The sequence below is a fragment of the Amblyomma mixtum genome, chromosome 3, assembly GCF_055824585.1.
Source record: "Amblyomma mixtum isolate Tamu chromosome 3, ASM5582458v1, whole genome shotgun sequence".
NCBI classification, from domain to species: Eukaryota; Metazoa; Arthropoda; class Arachnida; order Ixodida; family Ixodidae; genus Amblyomma; species Amblyomma mixtum.
The window spans coordinates 78,529,449-78,554,643 of record NC_143014.1 but is presented as its reverse complement, the minus strand read 5'-3'; the positions used below and the strand labels follow the sequence as shown (position 1 = coordinate 78,554,643).

The following is a 25,195-nucleotide window of genomic DNA, read 5'->3' as shown; positions in this document are numbered from 1 at the left end:
CTGCGCAGGCAGTGAAGGTACCGTTTGGTTTTATGGACTCTAGGTCCCAAAGCGACTCGGGCTATGAGGGGCGCCGTAGTGGGGGGCTCCGGGTAATTTTGACCGCCTGTGGTTCTTAACTTGCTCTGACGTCGCACAGCACACGACTCTAGCATTTCGCCTCCATCGAAGTACGACTCCCACAGCCGAAGTTGAACCCGCGACTTTCAGGTCAAAAGCCGAGTGCCATAACGCTGAACCACCGCCGCGGCTTGGTTGTGACTTGGGGAAATAGGCTGTGTTAGAGCACTGTCTAATGTTCCCAGGAGAGGTACTGAGTGCCCTGTCTCTGGCTGCGTCGTAGTTTGGGTAGCTCCATATCGGGTATTCATGTGTGGCAGCTAGGCACTTGGCGTGTTGTGCATAGTCGGCCATTTTGGTCGTCTTGTAAAATCCTAGCACAGAGGGGCAAGCGTTAGGGTGGTACTGGTAAGGAGACGCTGAATCGCCGTTTCAGTTTCAGCAGTATATGACAATACTGATAAGAGGACTATACTGCAGCAAAACTGTGCACCTCCGGGTGCCCACCTATAAAAAATTATCTCTTACCTACGAGCGTCACTGCATAAGTATAATCTTCGGCCGACGGCAGTAAGCTCGAGGCTGGCATAGCCTCCGCTGGAAACGTACAGCGTGCTTGAAACTCCACACACGCCAAAAGCACGGAAATAAAATGATGCACACAGGCCCGTCATACCGCCTTGGCCAAAGGGCGTAACAAGGAAGACCTTCAGCCTGCGTGAATGATTCCGCATCAGTGGAATGACCGGGTGCACTTCAAGAACTGAAACGGTGGCGTTGTTTTTTTTTTTTATTATTATTATCATTGTAACGGCATTCGTTTGTTGCGTCCAGGCGTAGACGTCTCGACGAGTTCCGCTTTCAGAAGGGTGCACCGGGATAGGCGAAGGTTTCGCCAGAAAACCTACTGCCATTGCCGGAGAGCGCCGGAAACCGGCTTTTGTCCACCTGTGAACGAGAGGGAAGAAGGCGTGAGAGGAGGTACCATTCGACAATTAAAGCCTTGTTACTATCAGGATGCTATCAGGAATAACGGCTGCCTAGAGTGATGCAGCGTCGCCTGAAGGAGATATCTGCGAAAAGTGCACGCACATATCGTTCTTGGGCACGTGAATTGAAGTTCATGATGGATGTTGTTTTCCCCCCTCTCAGACACGCACGTAGCCGTGAGCGCCAGTAACCAGCACAGCTGCAGTGCTACGGTGTTCACCGAAGTATACTTCGTGCAAAACTCTTCATAGCAGTGAGAGAAGCCAACAGCCACAGAAACCAAGGGGCACAGGGGATTTTTTAATTAATTTATTTATTTTGTGGCGTTGATCAGTTTATAATATTACTGAATATGTTATCGCTTAAAGCTAATTGATTAGAAAAGCAGAAGAAAAAACAACCACATGTTAACCTTGAGAGTGTTCACCAGCGCCACCCACGTTCTTAAGCGGCGGACGTAGCAGTAGTACATCATTTCAGACGAACGCTACATGCACAAAGAAAGCATAAAATTGCAATGCCCCTGTTGTTTGCGGTGTGTAATATATCAGGGTGGGACGCAACACGTTGTCACAGCCAAATGACAGGTGAAAGGCTGGAGGACAATTGTTCCTTCATGTATGGAGACGCCACGACTCGAAGCATCTGCGATGGCCATTTCATGCTGCAACGACGCTTTGCACGCAAGGTTCTGAGAGACAGCGCTCCCATTGGCACCCAGTCTTTTCGTTTAGCTGTTAAGACTTGGAGCTTGTTGAGGCGGATAAAACGAGGATGGGAAAGACACCCAACGATAAGCAGGCTGCAGAAACTGGAAAAACAAGCTCATGATCGCTGCACACTCTTGTAGAAATAGCCAGATTTTTTACTGTGAAAGAACGAGAGATTATTTGTTGGAAAATGCAAAAGAAAGTTGCACAGCGCGTGTCACTGTCCCTGTCAAGGTCACCTTCGCTAAGGGTGAATAAACAACTTCGGATTAGGGAACTAAGCGCTCTGAGGTCCCAAGGAAATGGCGGGACTTCTAACCCTTTCAGGCACCATTCGCCATTTCCTTGAAAAAAACAAAAACTTTTCCTCGTAAATAGTCTCTGGAGGTCTAAAGAAGAGTTTTTTAACTTGTTACTAATTTTATACGGATGTGTACGCGACTGTGCACAAATCACCTTGGTGGTCTCAAATGTGTGACAAGGGCGAGCATAGTGTAACAGCTCTATTTATTCGATTATATTTTATTTTTTTCATCCTCTGCACAAACAGGCTAACTCGGGGTATAACGAGGGCATAACGCACCTTGTGATCATTAACGCAACCTGCGAATGTGATCATTAGAATAAAATCACTAATTATTCGGGTCATGCTTCTGACGATGTTGATGAAAACGTTTATTAAAGCCACAATGCCTTAGTTGAAGGGAAGGCTGATCGGGTCCCTAGTCCGGGACGCCGTTGGTGAAAGTCGCTGCCCGTGCTCTGGCGACGAGGGCTCGTTGTTCCTCGAGGTCCGAGCTGGACAGGGCTGCCTCCCAGCCCTCCCGCGTTGGCTGATTTATGATGTCAATGCTATCATTTTTCTGACAAGCCCATACCATATGGTACAAGTTTGCCTTCTGGCCACAAAATTTGCACTGTGCCGAAAAGGACTCGGGCTCAATGGCGTGAAGCGTAGCTAGGTTATTGAAAGACATAGTTTGTAGCCTGCGAAGGTGACATTCCTCTGATTTACTGAGACCCTTAGCGGGCCTCGGGAGTGTCTGCCTTTCAAGGCGCAAATGTTTCAATATTTCTGAATATGTCGTTTGCGGAGAGGGGGAGCCTGAATCAGGAAGGGAGGACGTAGAAGGATGCCGGGGAAGAAAAGCTCGGGCCGAAGCGTGTGCGCGCTCGTTTCCTTCAACTCCCTGGTGACCTGGTACCCATATTAATTCCTTCCGTTCAGCTGAAGTCCTACATTGACTAAGAATTTTGCAGGCTAGCGGCGTGATTCTGCCACGCATATAGTTTCTATAAGCCGCCTGGCAATCTGTAACTATGTATTTAGATGCGGAGTGCGTTGCGGCTAGGGCTATCGCTACTTCCTCCATAGCTTGTGTATCCCCGTTACGAACTGAAAGCCCGTCCACTACTTGCATTTGGTGCACCACTGAGATTGTTGATATTCCTTGTACAGGACCCACAGCGTCCACGAAGGCTCCTTCTTCTGTTGAATAGCACTCGTTCATCTTCTTGCTCCTCGCCACTCGTCTAGCATGATGATGCTCCGGGTGCATGTTTTTGGGAAGCGGAAGCGTAAGGAATTTGCTCTTCCACTCTTTAGGTATATCTTGTCTCCCAGCCACTTGCTGCGGAAAGCTGATGTTTAAATCTTCTAAGACCCTGCGGCCGGTCGTAGTTGTGGCCAGTCGCATTACCTGGCTTGTAAGATGGGCGCTAATCAATTCATCAGCCGTGTTGTGTACCCCTAGTTTTAGTAGACGCTCCGTAGATGCTTTCATGGGTAGGCCGAGTGCCTTCTTATAAGCCATTCGAATGATAACGTCCAGGTGGTTTAGATCAGTCTTCCTCAAACGAAGGTACGGGCCCACGTACACTATCCTGCAGATGACAAAGGCCTGTATTAGTCTAAGGGTATCCTGTTCTTGCATGCCGTTTTTCTTGCTTGTGATCCGAGATATCATACGGATGGCTTGTTCGCACACCGTTCGGAGCTTGGTGATCGCTGCTGCGTTCACACCCTTGTTATTAATGAGCAGCCCCAAAATCCGTATTGTTTCCACCTCAGGAATAGGTGTATCATGGACCGAGATTTCCAGCGATGCAGTATCCCCCTTCCCTCGCAGGACGAGGAGCTCCGACTTGTCCGGGGAACAGCGCAGTCCGCATTCTTCTGCATACTTTTGAACCGTACTGGCAGCCTCCTGGAGGGCCTCCTCCATCTGTCCCATGTTTCCCTCAGTTGTCCATATGGTTATGTCATCCGCGTATAGGGTGTGGCGGATTCCCCTTATGGCATTAAGTTGTTCCGGCAGGTGCGTGAGGGCAACATTGAAGAGCAGTGGAGAAAAGACTGCTCCCTGAGGCGTCCCCCTGGTACCCATGAGTATCGCCTCGGACCTCGTGTCGCCAATCCTGATGTGCGCTTGCCTATCTTGCAAGAAAGCCTTGATGTAATTAAAGGTACGCTTTCCGCAGTGAGTACCCTGTAGATTGTCCAGAATCTTGGAATGCTTCACGTTGTCGAAAGCCCCCTTCAGATCTAATGCCAGTATGGCCCTACTGTTTTGTTTGCGCGGGGGATCGATAACCTCCATCTTCAGCTGCAGTAACACTTCCTGGGTTGACAAGTGTGCCCTAAACCCAAACATTATGTGAGGTATAATATTGTGGTCTTCTATATACGTCGAAAGTCGCATGTGTACCGCCTTCTCCATCAGTTTCCCGGCGCACGACGAAAGCGAGATGGGCCTGAGGTTATTGATGTTCACCTCCTTTCCAGGCTTGGGAATAAAGCTGACATCAGCCGTCTTCCATGTCCTGGGTAACTGTCCACTTTTCCAGCATTCGTTGATGTACTGCGTGAGATGTTCAAGCGCTTGCTGATTGAGATTGACAAGCAATCCCACCGTCACCCTGTCATTCTCTGGCGCCGTGCCCCGCCTCATGGCCATAAGCGCCGCCTGTATTTCCTCGACTTCGAACTCTCTGTCCAGGTCCGGATTGTCCATACCCTCATAATATCGTACTGGCTCGTTGTCTTTCACTGTACAGAGGTACTTGCTCACGAGGGCTGCAACTAGCTGCTGGTCCGTGCCCGCGAAGCCGTGTAGGGCTCTGTTGAGATAAAGTAGTTGAGATTACGTTGCTGATCCCCGCGAGACTTGGAGGGCTCTATCAAACATCTAAGAAGACTCCACGCCGCATTGGTGCTAAGGTTGCCTTTCATGGAGTCGCATTTGGCCAACCAGTTGTTTTTGGCCAGGGATCGTGCATACTCTTCTGCTTGCAAGCTTAATGTCGCGATCTTGAGCTTGCGGTTATGTTTTTGCCTTTTCCACCGCCGTGTGAGACTTCTTCTGGCCTCCCATAGATATAGTAGGTGGTTGTCAATGGCCGGGAGAGAAGGGCATTTCATCAGGCAGGCTAATCTCTCCCTTCGAAAAGGATCGAATTACCTTGGGACGACTGAAAGACTACGGCAAGTTGCCCACGGTCTGTAAAATGTACTGGCTCCAGGCTGCAGCACGCGCGGATTCCTCTGTCGATGGAGTGGATGCTAGGCATTGTCTTACTTTTTGGTGCACGTGTCTGATTCGTCCTGAACACAATTAAGCCTGAGGGCATCATCTCTTCTTTCACTTTTTCACTCACATGTTAAAAGGTGACTGGAGCGTAATAGTTATATTCAGCTATTTCATCGTCTTTTTGCCCCGTCGCGGTGGCTCAGTGGTTACGGCACTCGGCTGCTGGCCCGAAAGACGCGGGTTCGATCCCGGTCGCGGTGGTCAAATTTCGATGGAGACGAAATTCTAGAGGCCCGTGTAATGTGCGATGTCAGTGCACGTTAAAGAACCGCAGGTATCCGAAATTTCCGGAGCCCTTCACTACGACGTCCCTCATAGCCTGAGTCGCTTTAGTACGGTAAACCCCGTAAACCAAACCAACCAACCACTTTCACCTATTGCCCGAAAACCTGCTACTTTGTTGCAACGTGTCCTTTGCCACAGAATTACTGAGACAAATTATGCTCCATGCTTAAGTGGTGGAAATGCAGAAAAGCTGACAGTTGACCATGCACTAATAGGTGAAAGTGTATTACTGTAAACATGTTTTATGCGCAGTTAAAGCTGTGTATGCAGAGCCCACATGTTATTAACTATGCCATATGATCGTGAAACAGTCATGATCGTAAAACAGCGCGTAACAAGACGGAACAAAGAAGGAACACACGACGGCACGAGCGTCTGTTCCGTCTAACATTTCAGTGGATACCAGTACACTGTGGCATTCTGGCCAATGAAAAAGCAGATGAAGCGGTCCGTAAAGGCCGCCAAGATCGGAGATACATTTGGACTTTATTCACGAAATCTGATGCGTCCCACATGGTCAAAAGATTTGCTTCCGAAGAAACGTATCGGCTCTGGAGCTTGCAGACACATCACTACCAATTTCTTTGCTCACTAGACCCACATCTCAGATCAAGACTCCCACCCAGAACTCCTCGCCATCTGGAAACACTTTACCACCGACTTCGCCTGAACGCTCTCATTTACAAACGGCCTGGGATGCTATTTCGGACAAATGAATAGTCCGCTTTGCGACAACTGCGGCTCGGTCGAAACTGTGGAATACCCTGCGTATCCTGGCAAGCGTGCGTTCTATGAACATTGCATGGAAAAGCTCTCCCCAGTGCCTCTAACAATGAACAGTGTTTTAGGTCCCTTAGCCTGCCTTAGGCGACAGATATATACATGCTATGAACTTTTTGCGCTGGAAGTCCTTCTGTCAGCACTTGGATCCCCGCAAGCCCATGTCCCTCATATGGCGTACTTGCGGGGCCTCCGTATGTTTCCACAGCAAAGACAACCATTCTATGCGTTGGCTGTCTATCAAGATCGACAGCAGTCTGAGGTAGCATGAGGAAAATTGCGGGTGTAACGACTGCTTCGAGTTCCCGGCGTGTTCCTCCTGCCTCACGGGAATCAGCTATGGATATCATTTTTTCTCGCGAGGAACTCGACGCTGCTCTTGCAGGATGTCGGCGTTCGTCTTCACTAGGGCGAGATGAAATCACGTATGCTGCGCTGTCCCACCTTGGCCACGACGCGCGAGAAGAGCTCCTCAAACGTTACAACGACTCTTGGCTCGACGGTGCTTTTCCTCACGAACTAGCCCGACAACACGCTCTTCTGAATGGAAATCGAGTCGACTGGTGCCCCTACTAAAACCAGGGAAATCTCCACTCGAGCTCTCATCGCATAGCCCAATAGCTTTGGCCAGTTGCGTGGGAAAGGCCATGGAGAGAATGATTTTGTCGCGCCTTGAGTGGTATCTCGAACACTACAAAATATGCCCCGACGCTATGGCCGGCTTCAGGCGGGGTCGCTCTTCTATTGACAACGTCGTTGGTCTCGTATCCATGGTTCAACAACAGAAGCGATTAAAACGTTTTTCAGTGGCACTCTTTCTTGATGTGAAAGGTGCCTACGACAACGTGGCCCATGAGGCCATCCTTGATGCGCTGGAAACTGTGGGCATCGGTGGTCGGATGTTTGCGTGGATACAGAGCTATCTGTCCAAAAGATAATTTTTTATCCAGTGTGAAGATAGCCCGACGCCTGCGCATTACACCTACCGTGGCGTGCCCCAGGGCGGTGTTCTTAGCCCTACATTGTTTAATCTGACTTTCTTCGCCCTCCCTGAGAACCTCCCCAACACCGTCCAGATATCTATGTACGCCGATGACATCTGCATTTAGGCCTCCTCTGTGACGCGTCTCCAGATGCGTGCAAGACTTCAGCGGGCAGCATCGATCACTTCTTCATATCCCCAGAAGCAAGGTTTCAGCGTTTCACCGGAAAGGTGCATGTGTCTCGTTAATGAAATCTGCCAGGAACTCGCGTTATCGGGCACAGTCGTAATCTGTCCCCGGCATGCAACTGGATCTTTGGTGCCTATATACCATCTAAACGCCACCTGCACCAATAAAAAGGTTCCTTATCCTGCCAACCTGCCGCGGTGGCTCAGTGGTTATGGTGCTCGGCTGCTGACCCGAAAGGTGCGGGTTAGATCCCGGCCTAGGCGGTCGCATTTCGATTGAGGCAAAATGCTAGAGGTCCGTGTACTGTGCGATGTCAGTGCACGTTAAAGAACGCTAGGTGGTCTAAATAAATTATCCGGAGCCCTCCACTAGGGCGTCCCTCATCGCACATGTACCGCTTCGGGACGTTATGCACCACAATTTACTATCTAGCCATCGCACCTTCAGCTGCATTCGGAAACCTTAGTACCATAGCCATTTACGACAGCAAAAACGCAAGCGCAATGTTTCATTAAGAAAGAAAAGGCGCAGTAACTGTCTCACCCTCAGTGGACACCTCAACCGATCCATGAGGAATGATGGAGGAGGGAGCGAAAGGAGATAAAGATGCCGCTACCTTGTGCCCAGCGACAGAAAGCCCCGGCCACTGAGCCAGAGCGGCAGTCTGACCGCTTTTTTACAGGCGTTTGCATGTCTTCACGTAAGATGTCGAATTATCTGCAGCAGTACAAAGCGTTTTTTCAATGACTGCAGTTTCAAGAAGGTGATAGAGAGAGATAGAGGGAAAGCTCCAATGGCAGGAAAGGTGGAGATGTCGGCCGTAGGAGCTTGTCTGGCGTGTTATTCCACACTGGGGAAAGGGAATGACAGAAAAAGAGAGAGAGATGTCATTATCAACGAGCTGCTTAAGCAATGTGCAAGACGTAATGTTCATGTCCACTAACACACAATCCAGCACACGTGACATGTACACTGCCACAATACGCCTGAGAAGGGCGTCCAGGGTGATCTCTCCAACTTCTCTAAGGCTTGCGCGACTGCTGGCTCCTCATGCGACGTACCTGCTGTACTTTCCTCTTCGTGGTATACGGGAGTCGCAAATGTCGACAAACATTTGAACTGTATGGTTGGTTCGTTCCACGGGAGTAGGCGATGTTCGGCTAAAAGCATCCAAAGCGGCGAATTCCTGGCCCTTCGTTGTCTGGTGAAAAGAGTTTGCGAGCGCGATGTGGTTCCTCGGCCTGTATACGGTGCTTATTGCGCTGTCAGTCAGAGCTAGCCGTCCAAAATGCGCCTGCAGGTGAGCCCCACTTTGAGCGCCTATAAGCGGTCCTCCCATGGCTTGCTGCAGCGCATGGCGGTCGTTAGTGCTTTCCGCGCTGTCTAGCTAAAAATTCCGTGCTCGCGCTGGCTCCCTAGTGCGGAGCACGCTCCTGGTGTTCGGCTGTGCAGCGGCCGCCGTGAAAAAAATCTCGATAAACGACCACAATAGCCGGAACAGCAGCGTTTACCGATCGTTCGCCAAATAATAGTTTTTATTCACCGTATAAAGGCGCACAAAAGGTCTGGTTGTGATAAAGGAGAACCATTTCAGAAGAATGCTGCCCAATTTACTTGCTATCGTTACAATACTTTCATCCACTTTTTGACTTCCCTCACTACAACTCTTGCCCCTCCACAAGCACCTGCGTTGAGAACTTAATTTTTCTTTTCAGACATTCATAAATCTTTCGCAGTTTCGGTAGCTGTATATGCACAGTGCCTGCCAGTAATCCCCTCGAGCTAAACATCTCCCTCTTTTCATTTCCACAGCAGTATGTTCTGTAGTTTTTCCGCCCGCACTAGTGATAGTTTTCCGTGTTAATTTGCTCTGCTGCTGCCATGAAACGGGTTTTAGGACTTGTCAAGTTGCTGTCTCCAGTTTTTTTTTAACTTGCCCGTAAGCCAGTGTCTGTTGTTTGGTTAAGTAAGCCAGTGTTTGTTGTTTGGTTTATGAGAAAAAATTTTGTATTGTTAATAAATATTGTATAACCATTACATTTCTTAATTCAACATGTCTGTTTGCCAGGCGCCGAGGAAGTTTATCTTTTCTTGGTAAGTACGCCTTTCCTTCATGGAGACGGGATACGTGTTTTCTTTTCGCGCTTTACCCCCACTGATTTCCATTATACCACTCTGTCAACGAGCCAGCTTTTTTTTCCCAATAAACGCTTATATAATTCATTCATACATTCGTTCATTTTAAAGCTCCCTAGCTACCCCTTTTATACGCAGTGTTGTGCAGGCAAAATAAGTAAACATGGCTGATAGCCAAGACAACAACTGCCTGAACGCGGGCAGCGGAGGCGAAGTTTGCACTTTGTGCCCTTTCGTGTGTTATTTCAATTTGAACGAAACGAATTGCTTCAATTTGACGCTCTTCAAATTGGGAAAGCCGTCCATCGCCAGCACACTGTAAGACGGACGGGAGCGTCAACTAAGCCGCTAATGAAGAGTTTTAGCACGGCGTAGACGTATTAGCGTAGATGTGTACCGGATTAACATACGCCTGCTGATCGCGCAGAGTTGCAGGAGGTAGAGCCAGGGGAGCCGCGCTCTTGCCACTGCGCGTGCGCAGCAGGCATATGTTAATCTGCTTTGTCTCCACGATATTACGTCTGCACGATGATAAAACTTTCTATCAGCAGAGAGTTATAGCGTGGCGTATGTATGCCGTCTTCCGTCACCACTTGCCATGGTCGCCAGCCGCAAATGCCCATGCGCAGATGGCCCCTACATGCCATGTGCAAGCCAACTCCAGGCGCAGCTGGTGCCTCGGGGCCGTCTGCGCATGCGCACTGGCTGCCGCGCTAACAGTGGCGTAGGTGGTATGCACTTCGCTAAAACTCTCTTAAGTTTGGTTTGGTTTATGGGGTTTAACGTCGCAAAGCGACTAAGGCTATGAGAGACGCCGTAGTGGAGGGCTCCGGAAATTTCGACCACCTGGGGTTCTTTAACGTGCACTGACATCGCACAGTACACGGGCCTCTAGAATTTCTCCTCCAAAGAAATTCTAGCCGCCGCGGCCGGGATCGAACCCGCGTCTTTCGGGTCAGCAGCCGAGCACCATAACCGCTGAGCCACCGCGGCGGCAAAACTCTCTTAAGTGTAATGCTGCTGTCGCCGCGACACAAGTTGCGCTACTCGTTGTGCAGATTCAAGGTGGATGCGCTCAAACACGCTGTGAACGCCGAAAACACAGCGGCGATAAACACGACGCTGCGTGGCAGCCTCGTGTTTATCGCCGCTGTGTTTTCGGCGTTCACAGCGTGTTTGAGCGCATCCAGCTTGAATCCTGCTTCAGCTGCCGCTGCGTTCGCTGCCGTCTTTACTAGACGTCTCGAACATTAGGACGGCAAGTATAAGATGACAGACGGCACCACCAATGATTGCCAGCTGCCGGAAGGATCGGAGGCTATCCCCAACTGAATAGAGCACGTACAGCTGCTTGCTGTGAATCCTTCGATACACTGGCGAGTGCTGGAGTCAGGGCTCCTACTTTTCTTCATGTCGCGAGCAACGACCTCTGCGCTTATGCACTGGTCTCATGTTTTCACTTATACAGTCTCCATGGATAGAGTGTAGAAACCCAATCAAGGGACCTGGCCAAGACCGAGTCGATGACATTTCATGGTTACGCGTGTTATCAACTACGAGATAGACTGCAGAATAGTACTGAATATGTGATTGCAACGTCTCGTGATGTAGCAGCTTCTGGAGCAGAAAACGAGGCGGGTAGTATACCTGCGTTGAGATGAACTTGGAGACCTCGTCCTGCAGGGCAGCCTCGATGCGGCCCTGGAAATGGCGCACCACGCGATTGGCCACGATTCTGAGCAGCCAGTTGAAGGCAGACGACACGCCAGTGATGCGCGTAACCTTCATACCGTCCATTCTGTCCACCTGCATGTGGATAGAGGAGGTGACGGCATAACAGATCTAAGCTCTTTGGTCCTTGTTCTAGCTGTCGCCCTCTTGCACTCAGCCATATACTAACGTACGCATTTCAACAAGTTTAAAGGGTCGTTTTCTGGAATGAGAAGTTTTTGTCATTCATTACTTGGTGCCTCGTTCGCTTTAGACACATTCAGCGTAGCGAACGTTCTTTAACTTGATTATACTGAAAATAACAACAAAAATATCCAGTTGCATCGCACCTACAGCTCGGCATGCTAATCACGCTCGTTTATTGCTCTAGAAAATGTGGCTATCATGCACTGGCGCACTTCAGTCATTTTTGTCTTACTGCGTTTCCTGTTTCGAAAAGGCCCGGAAAAGTTGCCATTTCAAACTGATTCCTGAAAACGAGAAACGGAATAAGCGCTCTAAGGTTGTATAGACATGCAGCTGTAGGCATGCACGCGAAGGAATACTCGGCTTTGCGTCTTTATAGATTCATGAACGCAGAAATTTAGCGGGAGCGAGTATACAATCAGCTGCGACTACAGGTAAGGAGCGCTGGTGCTCCGCGAAATCTGGTGGAAAAGTATCGCTATCAGCCGCGCGTAGCAGCTGTGCACGGACGAATCGCTGAACACAATCTTGGGGGCCGATCTCCTAGCGAACATCTATTGGGCGACTCAAATGACTAAACATTTCTGCAAGGGATATGCATGTACTGGCCTGGAAGTACTCGAGGCGAGCCTCTCCCCCCTTGATGGGCGCCCGGTAGACGATGAGCGTGTGCACTCGGTTCACCGTGGCCTCAATGTCCCCGGTGATGGTGAGGCCGAAGCGCGACGCGCGGTGGCGCCCCGTAAAGAAGACGTCGTTGACGGCAGCCGGCGTGGTCACGATGGCCGTGTCCTGCGACAGCTGCACGCTGCTGTTGCCACTGCGGTAGAAGGCGGACAGGCCGAGCACCTGGCCGCCCGTGATCTGGAAGCTATTCTCGCCAAAGTCCGGCACTTTCAGCGGGTCTATGGCGGCCACCAGCTCGCGGTCGTTGCGCACCGAGGCCAGCACGCGGTCGGCGTACTCGTTGGCGAGGGCCACGTCATCTGGGCACACACGACGCGGCCATGCGATCGGCACCTTAATTTCGCTCCATCGGAGCATCGGATATTGACGCGCATTATGCAGATGCGGCAGACCTGGTTGTTTGTGGCCACTTGTTGCGTGGGGGCCAGCGTAGCTTTAATTAGTGTCTTCTGCTTAGATGTTACTAATGTGGCAAATACCGAGAGGGCGAATAATTGTTGCAAGACTGGCCGGTGGATTTTACCTATGGAAAGTAAACAGCAAACAGTGAGCGGGAACATGACTCCAATATAACCTCAACTGCTGCCTTGCGCTGAGCGGCTGCAATTCTTGCGGTCTTCCTATTTACCAAGGAGACCCTTATGCATTCGCTGTCTGGTTACTACTGTCCAGATATTTCTTTGATTTGATTAAAAAAAAAAAGGCTGGCCAAAGTACTATTTGGTTTATAGCTTATTCAGTGCAGATTGTTGGTTTGGTTTTATGGGGGTTTAACGTCCCAAAGCGGCTAAGGCTATGAGGGATGCCGTAGTGAACGGCTCCGGAAATTTCGACCACCTGGGGTTCTTTAACGTGCACTGACATCGCACAGTACACGGGCCTCTAAAATTTCGCCTCCATCGAAATTCGACCACCGCGGCCGGAATCGAACCCACTTCTTTCTGGTCAGCAGCCGAGAGAACCGCTGAGCCACCACGGCAGCCTCAGTGCAGATTGTGGCCGGCGCCTAAGGCAACCAGGATTACTTTGACAGCGCAGCTGTTATTCGCAATGCCGGATGAGTGGAGCTAGGTATAGCAGGTCACGTGACACATACAACGGTTCTGATTGCTTCTCGACCTTATGGCGTCATCACCCTCGTAATTTCTCCGACGCTTCTGAATGGTCCCCAGAATTCGTGATCGGTGGTAATAAAAATCTCGAATAAATAGAAGGGAAAATATATCTGAATAAAATGTCTTTATTATTTCATTTAGAATAAAAAAAAAACACATTACCATTCAAGCGCAGAAATGGCCCATAAGAACTGCGCTGTAATAAAGCATTACAGAGTACCTTAATCATTCTGAGCTTTTTTTTAATTCTTGACAATTAATTTTTCAAAAAATATTAAGTTGTAGAGGTCAAAACAAGTTGCAAGTGCTGTAATTTTCGTAGCATTAGCTTTTATTAAGAAAGAGTTATCCGATCCGCCGCGGTGACTCAACGGCTTTGTAGTTCGGCTGCCGATCCCAAGGTCGCGGGCTCGATACCGGTCACAGCGGCTGTACTTCGATAGAGGCGAAATACAAAAACGCCCGTGTGTTAGCTGGGCGATGTCAGCGCACGTTAAAGAACCCCAGGTGGTCTAAATTAATCCGGAGCCCTCCACTACGGCGTCCTTCGTAGCCACGTCAAACCCCACGTACCACAATTCATAAAGTGTGTTTCGCGCCTGAAGCAAACGCGGGCACTTTGAATATCCCGCACCTTTCAGCACCGCTGTTTTAATAGTCGTTCATAAATCTCGTGTAGGGTTTCGCGCGCTTTCTTTTAGAGCGTGGGAGGAATGTTTACAATAACGCGATGCTTTCAGGAACTGCGCCAATAAAGGACAGCCCTTGGCTCAGCTTTGCTGAGCCCAGCTACGTAAGCTAAGGGTTGAAGCTATACCTGGTTACTAGGCTTGACTTCTTTTTCTTTGGACTTCTTTAGTTTCGTTCTACAACTTTGCGATTAAAACTCATTGCCTTGCTGCAGCGGTTCAGAAATAATTATTTGATTGCAACTAATTATTTAGCCGCAGCGGTGGCGCAGTGCTCGGCTTCCGACCCGAAAAACGCGGGTTCGATCCGGGCCGAGATGGTCGCATTTCGATGGAGGCGAAACGCTATAGAGGCCCGTGTACTGTGCGATACCGTCGCGCGGTAAAGAACCCCAGGTGGCCGAAATTATCAGTAGCCCTCCACTATGGCGTCTCTCATATATCGTGAGTCGCTTTAGGACGTTAAACACCATAAACGAAATCAAACCAAACTAATTATTTAGAGAAGTACGTCTATGTGATTTACGTGACTATACCGTATTGTGCGTTTTTATTGTAAAGACTTTCAAAATTTTTCTTACCTCAACCGCTGGTTCGTTCGCGTTGAAACTGCACACAACGCTTGCGTATTATGGTAACTTTTGTATCGTAGCTAGTTTTACAACGGTACTTACTTAGTTGAGCCGTGCATGATGCAAAAGCGCAATGGTGTGCGTCGAGATCGGCGTACCGAAGCCCAAAAAACCGTTTTTTTGCTGAAGGGCGGCAGTAGCGCCATCTGTCGTCTGCAGTGAAAAGCGTCACAAGGCGAGCGTTGCAAGGAGCGCGGGGGCCTTTTCGTCTGCTTCAACTGAAGCGCTTCGAACATTTTCGGCCAACTGAGCGGAAAAAATGCCAGAATCAACTATTTTAACGAGGCTTTGCCATTCAAGGAATATTGTTTGACGTCTTCTTTTCGTGCAATGGTTTTATTCAATTCAGCTTATATCGTCTGCTTCCGTGAGCGTCGGAGGACGACGTCGCGAAGTCCTGAGCTGTGTTCTCCTTGTTTAATTTCGTTGTGGAAGACAGATGGCGCTACTGCCGCCCTTCAGCAAAAACTCGGTGTTTTGGGTTTCGGTACGCCGATCTCGACGCACACGATTGCGCTTTTGCATCATGCACGGCTCAACTAAGTAAGTACCGTTGTAAAACTTGCTACGATACAAAAGTTACCATAATACGCAAGCTCTGTGTGCAGTTTCACCGCAAAGGAGCCAGCGGTTGAGGTAAGAAAAATTTTGAAAGTCTTTACGATAAAAACGCACAATACGGTACAACAACGCTGTATCAGTTTCATTGGAACAGCCTGCACTACTCTTTTAAACTCGTGGTTCACACGGATGGGACACGCTTTGTACTGGTTGGCTCAGCATAGCCACGACCTCTCCTACTGGCTCATCTTTTGAAAACACAGCTTTCTTAATTTTTGACTTTTTTTTCCACGCTCTAAAGGAAGCGCTGGAAATCACGTAGGCGAGAAAGACCGGGGCCGTTGTAGTCACTGCGGCTGCGCAGCTATGGGGGCGCCATGTCAACTGCCCAAAGCCCCTCCCATTTCGTACAACGACCAGCACGCGAGTGCCACCACGAGCGTGCGCATTATCCAAAAAGTTCGCTGTCGCAAACATTTTGGATTCGGCGCACTCTCTGATCGGTCGCAGTAAAGCTGCTGCTACGTAAATTACGCCACGTTTGGTTTTTTGAGGCCCTCCGCAACTCTCTCGTCGAAACTTTCCACCTATCGGCAGTGGTTTAGAGTAGCTACACCTAATTGTGCTATGATAAATGCATCAAAATAGGTCTTTGCTTTCCTTAAACAACCGCAAGCAATACTGCTTCAGCTCTATTCATGCAACATGTAGCAGTTTCTTTTTCCCCTCGTAACCCCTAAGCGTCTGCCTGATCGACAATGTTATAAATGTGGTTTGGTTGGTTTATGGGGTTTAACGTCCCAAAGCGACTAAGGCTATGAGAGACGCCGTAGTGGAGGGCTCCGGAAATTTCGACCACCTGGGGTTCTTTAACGTGCACTGACATCGCACAGTACACGGGCCTCTAGAATTTCTCCTCCAAAGAAATTCTAGCCGCCGCGGCCGGGATCGAACCCGCGTCTTTCGGGACAGCAGCCGAGCACCATAACCGCTGAGCCACCGCGGCGGCTATAAATATGGTTCTGTTTCTTTCAGTCAAGTTCTGCATTGCACTGTGGCAGCGATTCACCTCGTTGTTGCTTCTGGCTGCCAGATAAATTGTTTATCGCATGTACTACGTTCATAACGACATGTTGGTGTGTACTTGAAGCTGTCACAGAACGGACTGCGCTGCGAACGCAACCGGACACGCGCGCAAACACACATACACGGAGAAAAAAAGAAAGGCCGGCGGGATGTACTGGAAGCATCACTTTCTCCTCTCCTGTAGGCGGCTTGCTTCCCGGCGAAAAGTTTTACCTGCGGATTCCCCTCGCAAGATAAGGGCTTCCTTTTTCTATTCCAGTTCTGCTCTTTGGGGCAAGCGCCAGGGGATATGTCCTAAACCAGTGTGCGATTAGCTGCATAATTTTAGCATTGCGTCAGGGAGACTCCTTTTGTTAGTTATAATTCACAATTTTTTAGCACAAAATTCAACCCTGACCACCTTAAATGAGTCGATGTTTCACAACTGTTTGATTGTACAAGACACCCTGGCCAATCCCCCACTGTGGGTATGTGCCACTCCAACATAGGACAACAACAGAAGTCGTGCTTGTTGTTTTTGTATGCTAAAAACGAGGCAATATCGCGAAAGATTGCATAAAAAGGACCTCAACGCGTGCTTCTTCGTGCTTCATTTTGCTCAAATCTCTTATTCGGCGGCACTGTTTCGCTTTCAGCATGATAAAACAACAAGTCTGAATGCTTAATCTTTACAGCTGCAGGACTTGCCAGTTTAATGGCTCACTTGTGACCGTACAGCTGCATTTTTGTTCGCGCTCGTCAAGACCAAACATGCCGCGACGCACAGGGGCTACAGTCACGCAGGAGATTCCACGAGGTCGTATCCACTGGTCACTTGCTGCTCTCCACGCCGAGCGGGGAGTCGATGGGCGGCTCGTACGCGATGATGGTGTCGGCGAAGAAGGTGAGGCTGTTGAGCACGCAGAGCGCTGCGGAGAACAGTCCGGTCTTGGCGGCTGCCGCGTGGTTCTCCTGGCTGATGTACGTCAGTCCGGACACGACGAAGCCGACGGTGGCCAGCACGCCGTGCACCCGGTAGAAGATGGAGTACGGCACGTCCGTGCTGCCCATCACGACCGACATGAAGATCACCAGGCTGGTCAGAAAGAAGCTGAAGCACACCATGGCCATGAGCAGCGCGTGCGGGCGCAGCGTCAGATAGTTTGTGCTCACGTCGTAGTGGGCCGCGGACAGCAGGACGATTGAGGTCATCGCGGCGACCACCTGGAAGATCTTGAGCGAGCCCGTGAACGTGCGGATGTAGTACACGTGCCATGTCATGGCTGCTCAGGCCGCGGACTGCTGCGTCAGACTGCGTTTGAGGTGGCCAGGCCTGGACTTTGGGGCGCGGCCGCGACAAGCTTACCATGCTGACACTTCTTCCTCTCTGTTTAATGCCTCCTGGCAGCTCCCTCGACAGGTGCCCGACAGCGCTATATAACGATAGCGAGAGAAGCTTTTACCCATCGATTTTTGGCAAGGCTAAAACAGTTTGGTTACTGCCGGCAAGTTTGTAACGTAAAACTAGGATGTGCTATATACTATATACACGGGGCTCTCTTCTTCTTCTTCTGCATAACGAAGCGACATGAAAAACATGATGAGGGGCTGAGTAGCGCTTGTGACTTAAAAATTAATCTGAACTGACGCTTAATTTCGTGGCTGGTTCAAGCGCATTAAAATGCAGTTCTACGTAAATTAAGTGTGCGAAAAAGTATATCGTGCACTCCAGCCTGAAAAACCGGTCGAACTAGCATATCTGCCCGCTCGTGTACTCTTTTTACCGGATGCCAAAACCACTGCAGAACGCCCCTGTCGACCTCGGTTCTTTTGCATACTCGGAGAATGCATAGTTGCATCGCGATTCACCGCCTCTCGCGGTGGGTGCTGCGTTCTGGACGAAGACGAGGAGAAGACAACGAGCGCGCGGCGCCGGCGGTAGTGGGCGCAGCTGACTAACGGCTCGTTCTTGTGTGGGACTCGCCCGGCGCAATCATGACGAAGCACCTGAACTACCTCAACACCTTCTCGGGAGCCATGAAAGTGTTCCAGGTAGTGTCGGGACTGATGGCGCTCACCTTCCTGGTGTACTCGCACTTCGACACCGAGTCCAACCACGTGCTGATGGACTCGCACGCCCTGTTCTTGTCGCTCATCTCGTTCTGCTTCTTCGTGACTTGCACCATCATCCTGTTCGCCGTGCTGATGGGCAGCACGGACGTGCCTTACTCCATCTTCTACCGCGTGCACGGCGTGCTGGGCAGTGTGGCCTACATCGTGGCCAGCCTGACCTACATCACCGAGGCCAACACGCGGGTGGCGGACACGCCGGGCCTGCTGGCCGCCTCGCTGTGCGTCATCAACAGCCTCACTTTCTTCGCCGACACTATCATCGCGTACGAGCCGCCCATCCTGTCGCCGATGATCAAGAAGCTGCAGGCGCAGCAGGAGAGGCAGCGGCTGCGCAGGGGCTACATGATGTAGGGAGCCCCTCCGACCTGCCCAAGCCTCTCTCGGGGACCAGTGCAGCTGTGGTAGCCGCATCGCGTTTTTTTCCCGCCTTCCTGTTAAGTTTTCGACGGATGCCGGGACTATAGTGCTCACGCGGGCAGTAAACAGTGTCGTGTCCTCGTCTTTGTGAAGTCTGACTCAGTTACTTCTCTGCGGTGTTGTTGTGCTTGTCTGGCTTGCACGTCTTCGTGTGTAACAGTGCAGCCTATTCAAGCGAGTTCTTCTAAGATGCATTCTGTTGTTGTTAGGTCAGCAACAACAGCTTGCAAGAGCGGTACCAAAGAACGTTAAGTGCTGAAGGAACAAAAAAAATGACTTTTACCTTGAGCGAGAACTGCCCGGAACAGTAAGGAGGTGAGCAGAACCACTTCTTGGCACCTACGCTGAAATGACAGGAATATTTTGCTAAGAATGAAGGGGTGATATCTAGACAGAAAGCCTCATTGTACCTTTGATCCTGTCAATGAAGTCACAAAATTCGCCTACTTGTGGAAAAGAAAGGGTAATCAGCGATAGTCAGAGTACTATTGTGTCTCTGGGATGTCTGCGTATCCGTATACGCTCTACCGTCGAATATAATTGAGAATTCTTTGTAGAATGCGCTTTGAAATACGTTGTTTCCCTTGCCATCTGTGCGGGCTTGTGGACTCGTGGTTGTCACGGTGGCCTATAGGTGGGTATAGGCCTGGTCATCGTTATTTTCGAGCTGCCTGAGCTCCGTGGCTTTCGCAGAGTTGGGCATTATGCCGTGGGAAACACCCAGTCGCTGTGCATAGCTGGCAGTGCCTCAGTGCAGAGTTACGCGAGCTTCTTGTGGAAAGCTTCGAATAAGCTTGACAGATGAAGTATTCGTTTGGTGTCTTTGTGAGAAAACGCGTTAAGTGCCCAGCGGACTGGTGCGAGGAGAGCCAACGTACAGGCACCAAAAAAGACGGACAGGTGAAGAGCATGGTTGCTCCGTCGGGCTTTCTTTTGTCCGTTCGCGCTGTATTTTTCCACTCTTATGCATCAGGTTTGTAAGGCGTAAGTTTTTCTTTTTGTTCGCGTGTGCCTAGAGCATCTGCAGAGACATGTGAGTGACCCAGCGTGTAGCACTCTGGCCAGCTCCGATGCCTCTAGCCACAAATACGCAAGCGGCGGTACGCCGAGTAGTACCTCGATACTAAATATTCTGGAATTAATTTCTCATCCTTCAGCCATTTGAAATCTATTTCCAGTCAAGTTCGCGATATCTCGCTTTCATCTCGGCACAGGTCGTTCGGCGAGAGCATCAGAAGAATAGAGGACATTCTGGAATCCTAAGCAAGAAACTTCATCCTCGCGACGCACATAACCGTATCTAACAAGAGCAGAGTGAACCGTATAATGATTAAAGGTACTAAAGGGATTATAAACTTTCTTTTGCGCATTTTCAGCGCAGATAAAGTAAAAATCCGGGCACCCCAAAGGTAACCAAAATATTTCCTTGTTGGAAGCAGTTATAACTCATTTAATCCGGCACAATAATTAGCTTCGCATATAGTTTCTCTGCACCTTCGTACCACATAACGCAGCACAAATCAATACCCGGCAAGACAACACGCATTCTTCCGGGCAGCTCAGGCCTAGTAAGTTGTTTCAGTCGAGACTTACCATAATTGTATGGAGGCGGTTCTCCCTTAGACAACTGTCGTCGCCGGCATACAAGTTGAGACAAGCCGCTAGACGAGTCTCGAGTGGGGCACCTATTTGGCCATATGCACAACGAGAAGAGAGCCGGTGGTGTCGAATTAAAATTGTGAACACAGCCGCCGCGGCCGCCTATTCCGTCGCCGTCGGTGGTCCCAGGCCGCGCAGAACGCGACAAAACCAGCGGTGTGCAGCCAGCTGTCGGGCCTTCTATTCAGCGCCAAGAACGCGCCCTTGGGCTGCGGCCGACCACAAAAGACTCGGGTGCAAGAACTTCGCTGATGGGCCCGATGCGATAACCGCCGAAGGTAGCTTGCCACGTGCGAAGCGGCAGGCAACAGCCTCACCTGATTAAGCGTTTCGGCGGTTGATTTGTAATGGGGAAATCGTAAAAGCATTCACTGGCACGACCAGAAAGAGCGAAAAAGCGCACGTGCTGCGTATATTGAGAATTAACCCTTGTCATAGATGAAATCGCTCGTAATTTCGATGTCTTGATTGAGACCGCTCAGCGGGCGCATGGGTGTCGTTAGTGCCGCTGTCGTCATTTCGAAACCCATATAGTTCAGGAAAGTAAGAAGAGACTGAAAAAACTTCCACACGAAGGGGCACAGTTCACGCCAACCTGGAAGGAAGAGGGAGCTTGCAAAGGAAAGAGACGCAAAGAAAACGAGACGGAAAAGAAGGAAGGAAAAGCAGAACTATATCTCGCCAAGGAGGGAACAGAAGGGACAAGGCAACCTCCATCAGCATCACTTAAAGAGCATAAAAAAAGAAAAGAAAAATGTATCAATCTGCTCAGGAAAATAAGTAGAGCGTTGCGTTGTGCTGTCATGTTCAGCCGATACTAATAAAACAACCAAAGGTTCAAGACATTGCGATGTGCTCCGACCCGACGAGGCGCACATGCACTTGGAAAAAATTGTTCTCAAACAGCCTAATGAAAACCTATGGTGGCCAACGCTGGACCCTAAGATCAGGTTCGCAGCCGCAACAAGCCGAACAAGACGCACAGCGTGACAGAAAGAGATCTTCATTGAAGGGCGCCGATTTTAGCCGGTGCACTCCAAACCGACGCCTTGTTACTGTGCTGAGAAGAGTGGGTCATGGGATACAACTTTTTTGGCAATGCAGCGAAACTAGGCCGTGGGGAGTGGGCTCCTCAGCCCTAGCAACATTACACCACCTCTCCAACTTCCCCCTTCACCCTTCCGCACCCCTATAGCCCGAACCACCCACTCCCCACTGCACGGGAACAAAGGCCAGTCTCCTTCCCTTTTCTGCCTAACCTCAGCTGCATTGCCGAAAAAGCTTGTCCGCGAGTATAGAAGCAGAGAGGCGGCAAAATTAAATTTGGTCGTGAAATCTCTATGAAAACTTTTCTGATTCTGATATTGGACCTGTAGCTTTTCGCAGGGTCCAATGTCCCGTAGACAACAAAACAGAATTTTCACAGTTTTGCGCTACTGCAAAGGGCGAACCCAAAGGACCATGCATGATACACAGAGTCCGTGGTCGGCTCTCCGTGCTACTCTGCAGGAAAGGCCTTTCGTTGACCCCGCGACAGCCGACCCGACTCCGAAACGTAGTGAGAATCTGACACGCCCTGAACAACAATGCACCGTAAAACCTTGCGTGGCAGCATACCTCTCGTTCTTTCCTTTCTTTCTTGCGCTGCACGCAGCCCGAGTCATTTCGCTGAAGAAAAAGAAAAAAGTTTGTGAGCAAACAAAGTGTTGTTGCTCACAAAGCACCGTTTCTTGGCATCCGGATACATTTGGGCCATGAAATAAAACACAACTGGCAGCATGTAGGCATCTGCCAAAGAGAGAGTGAGGAAGAGAATGATTTACGAAAACAAAGGCTGGGAGGTCGTCCTGATCAACACTGCTCTGGTCAGCTCTTCTACGCTGGGTGTGGGCGAAGCGGGGGAAATGGGGTCATTACGTATGGCGATTATCAACCGGTGGCTTATACTCCTAAGCTGCGCAAGAAGCCGATTAAGGCTCGGATTTGAGAATACATTTGAGCACTGCCTTGCTGAGAATTTGCTTGTCCAGAGGAGCCAAGGTACTGGTCAGCATCTCTCGTTAACACGCGTATTTTCGGCAGTATGCGGAAATCGTTGCCGGCGCCGTTCCCAAGGAATTAAAGCACCGTAACGCAACTCACGTATATATCATGGACGACGCGACCTGAATGACCACTCACTCAGACCTGCTCGGTGTCAGCAGTGAACACGGTCGGCTGCTCGCCACGCCTCACAGAGCACGACATTACGCACGCCAGTGTCCTCCACAAACAACTGCACGCATTAGGCGAATAGCTGCCACCCGGTACTCTGGACAATAGCAGCGATGCCCTGATATAAGATGGATCGTTCGCGCCTCCGGACGTCCATTGGTTCCGGTCCAGTGTGGTCGCCAACGGAACGTACACAAACTGCGCGCCAACACTGTAGCGGTACAACTCTATTCATCAAGCTGCTCTTCAGAAGCTAGAAGTACAGTGTAATATATTTCCCTCGACGTTGCGTCCCGGTCGCTGGCTTCAGAACAAACCCATGTTCTTTCGCATGAGTATTCAAAAACGTCTCACCTCTGACCTCGTAAATTTCCTTGTGCGGCACTCAAACGCGCGGCAGTTTCTCAGAAACAGCGCTGTGCAGTCTGTCGCCGGACTTGCATTAGCCATGCGGTGATGGCACCGTATCCCTGAGGACAGCAGCACCCGCCGCAGTGGCTCTATGACTTTGGCGTTCGGCTGCTGATTCCAAGGTCGCTGGTTCGATCCCGGCCGCGGCGGCCGAATTTCGATTGAGGCGAAGTACAAAAATGCCTGAGGTAGCAGACGAAACAGAGGAAGTCTGTTTGGAAGGGCGCAAGAGGCGAACCAGGCCTCAAAGAAATTCAATGAGACGGTTCGTCGCTCTCCTTTCCAAAAAGACCTCCTCTATTCAGCCTGCTTCCTCTGGTAAAGTTTTGGTTAGCCCTATTCTGTCTTCCTCTGCATCGTTCTCGTTTTTGTGCGCTATGTTCTACCGCCGAGCCTGCACGATGTCGATAATATTGAATGGAGGGGAATGGAGATAGAGGGTTCAAATCAGCTGTTAGTCTCTAAGGAACATTTTTTGAGCGTTTGTTAAAAATTACAGTGAACGCCGTTTTGAACGAGCTTCCCGGTGGCTCGTTCAACAACAACATAATGAGAGTGGATGTGGTACCAGCTGTTTAAAATTCCAGCAACCACGCTGCCTGTCGTAATGGGATGGTGGTGGTGGTGGTATAGCACGTTTATTAAAATAGCCCTTATGTTAGGCGTTTAAAGGCCCCGTGTCATGGTGACGAGGGCGCATTGCAGGTTCAGGACCTGGGAGGAGAGCCAGTGGGTCCACGGTGGGGGTGGCGGGATTGGATAGGCGGGGGACAGGAAGGCTGAGTGGCACTGTGTAGGCAGTGTTCTGTATCTGCATACGTGCGTGGACAGTTTGGGCACTGAGGTGTGGAAGTGGACCGGTACAAATAAAGTTTGCCGGTGTATAAAGGAGAATAAATTGTATTCGGCGAAGAATGCGAGCTTCACGGATCGATAAGGATGGGTGTGGCGGTGGTAAATCAGCTAAGTCCAATTTTTTGCTGCGTGTATAGTGTTCGTGGACAGTGGGTTTGTAAGCCCTGACTGCGTGCACCGTCGGTGGACTTGTCCGTGGGATCCCCGGCGCCCAGTGTATAATATCGCAGGCAGGCTGGGGAGCCAGCCCATTGCCGGGAATGCCCATGTGACCATGGGATCCACCAAAGAGCCACTGGTAGTGGGCTCTATGATGTGAGTGCGGCATCTAAGGCCGATCGGGTAGGGAAGGGGAGGACACTTTCGTGAAAAACGCCAGAGCTGTCTGCGAGTCTGTATAGGCTATACGTATGTTGGTGCGGGGAACAGGGTGGTAAAGTGTGTGATGGCATCGTCGATCCCGTGTATTTCTAGGACGAGAGTGTACGGTGGTGAGGTGTATGGGCCGGTACTGCGAGTGCTGGTTGTGGAGAGGGAAGGGAAGAGGAAATTGGCTGCTTTGGAGCCCGCGGTTTCCGTGAGACAGGCGTCTCTGTAGGCCACCGCCGCAGTGGGTTACAGGTGGGAACAAAGATATATGATTGATAGTAAGAAAGAATAGCGGAGAGAATTACTGTTTGCAGCCATGTATGCAGCCTAGCGCGACTGTCAATGTCGGCGCCTTATGTCAGTGTCTTACGGGACGACGTTTTACTGGAGAGAACTTTTTACGCTTGTGCGAACGCTCGGCGATACCCCAGTTCGCCGTCGTTCTAAGGCGCTTAAATGCCACATGATCGACGGTCGCGTGATATTTTTAAGTATTCTGGAGGCTGTACAAGGTGTGCATTCACTCAAACGCATGCACACACAGAAAATAGAAATAAAAACTGCTCACGTGCAGGTGCTCTATCGCACTTCATCGGTGCGCGGAAGTTCACTGTAGTTAGACATAAAATCTACAGCTTTTGTCAAAAGAAAAGAGCCCAAATGGTTTGCTTCCAAGCCGTGTATACATACAGTGAGGCTCAATCCTAGCTGTGTAGCGAGCATGGAAATTCTAACTTGCGGAGGGACT

General features: G+C 50.1%; 1 protein-coding gene across 1 annotated transcript; it reads right to left on the bottom strand.

The window, feature by feature from the left end:
• Nucleotides 1–848: 848 nt before the first annotated feature.
• Nucleotides 849–20,618, bottom strand: LOC149350713 (uncharacterized). The gene is made up of 5 exons (XM_089576920.1): nucleotides 20,533–20,618; nucleotides 19,223–19,283; nucleotides 12,250–12,626; nucleotides 11,371–11,529; nucleotides 849–1,008 (listed from the first exon to the last, which is right to left on the bottom strand). Exons 1-5 carry the CDS (start codon nucleotides 20,533–20,535, stop codon nucleotides 922–924), a joined length of 687 nt encoding a protein of 228 aa, XP_089433046.1. The 5' UTR covers nucleotides 20,536–20,618; the 3' UTR covers nucleotides 849–921.
• Nucleotides 20,619–25,195: the final 4,577 nt, after the last annotated feature.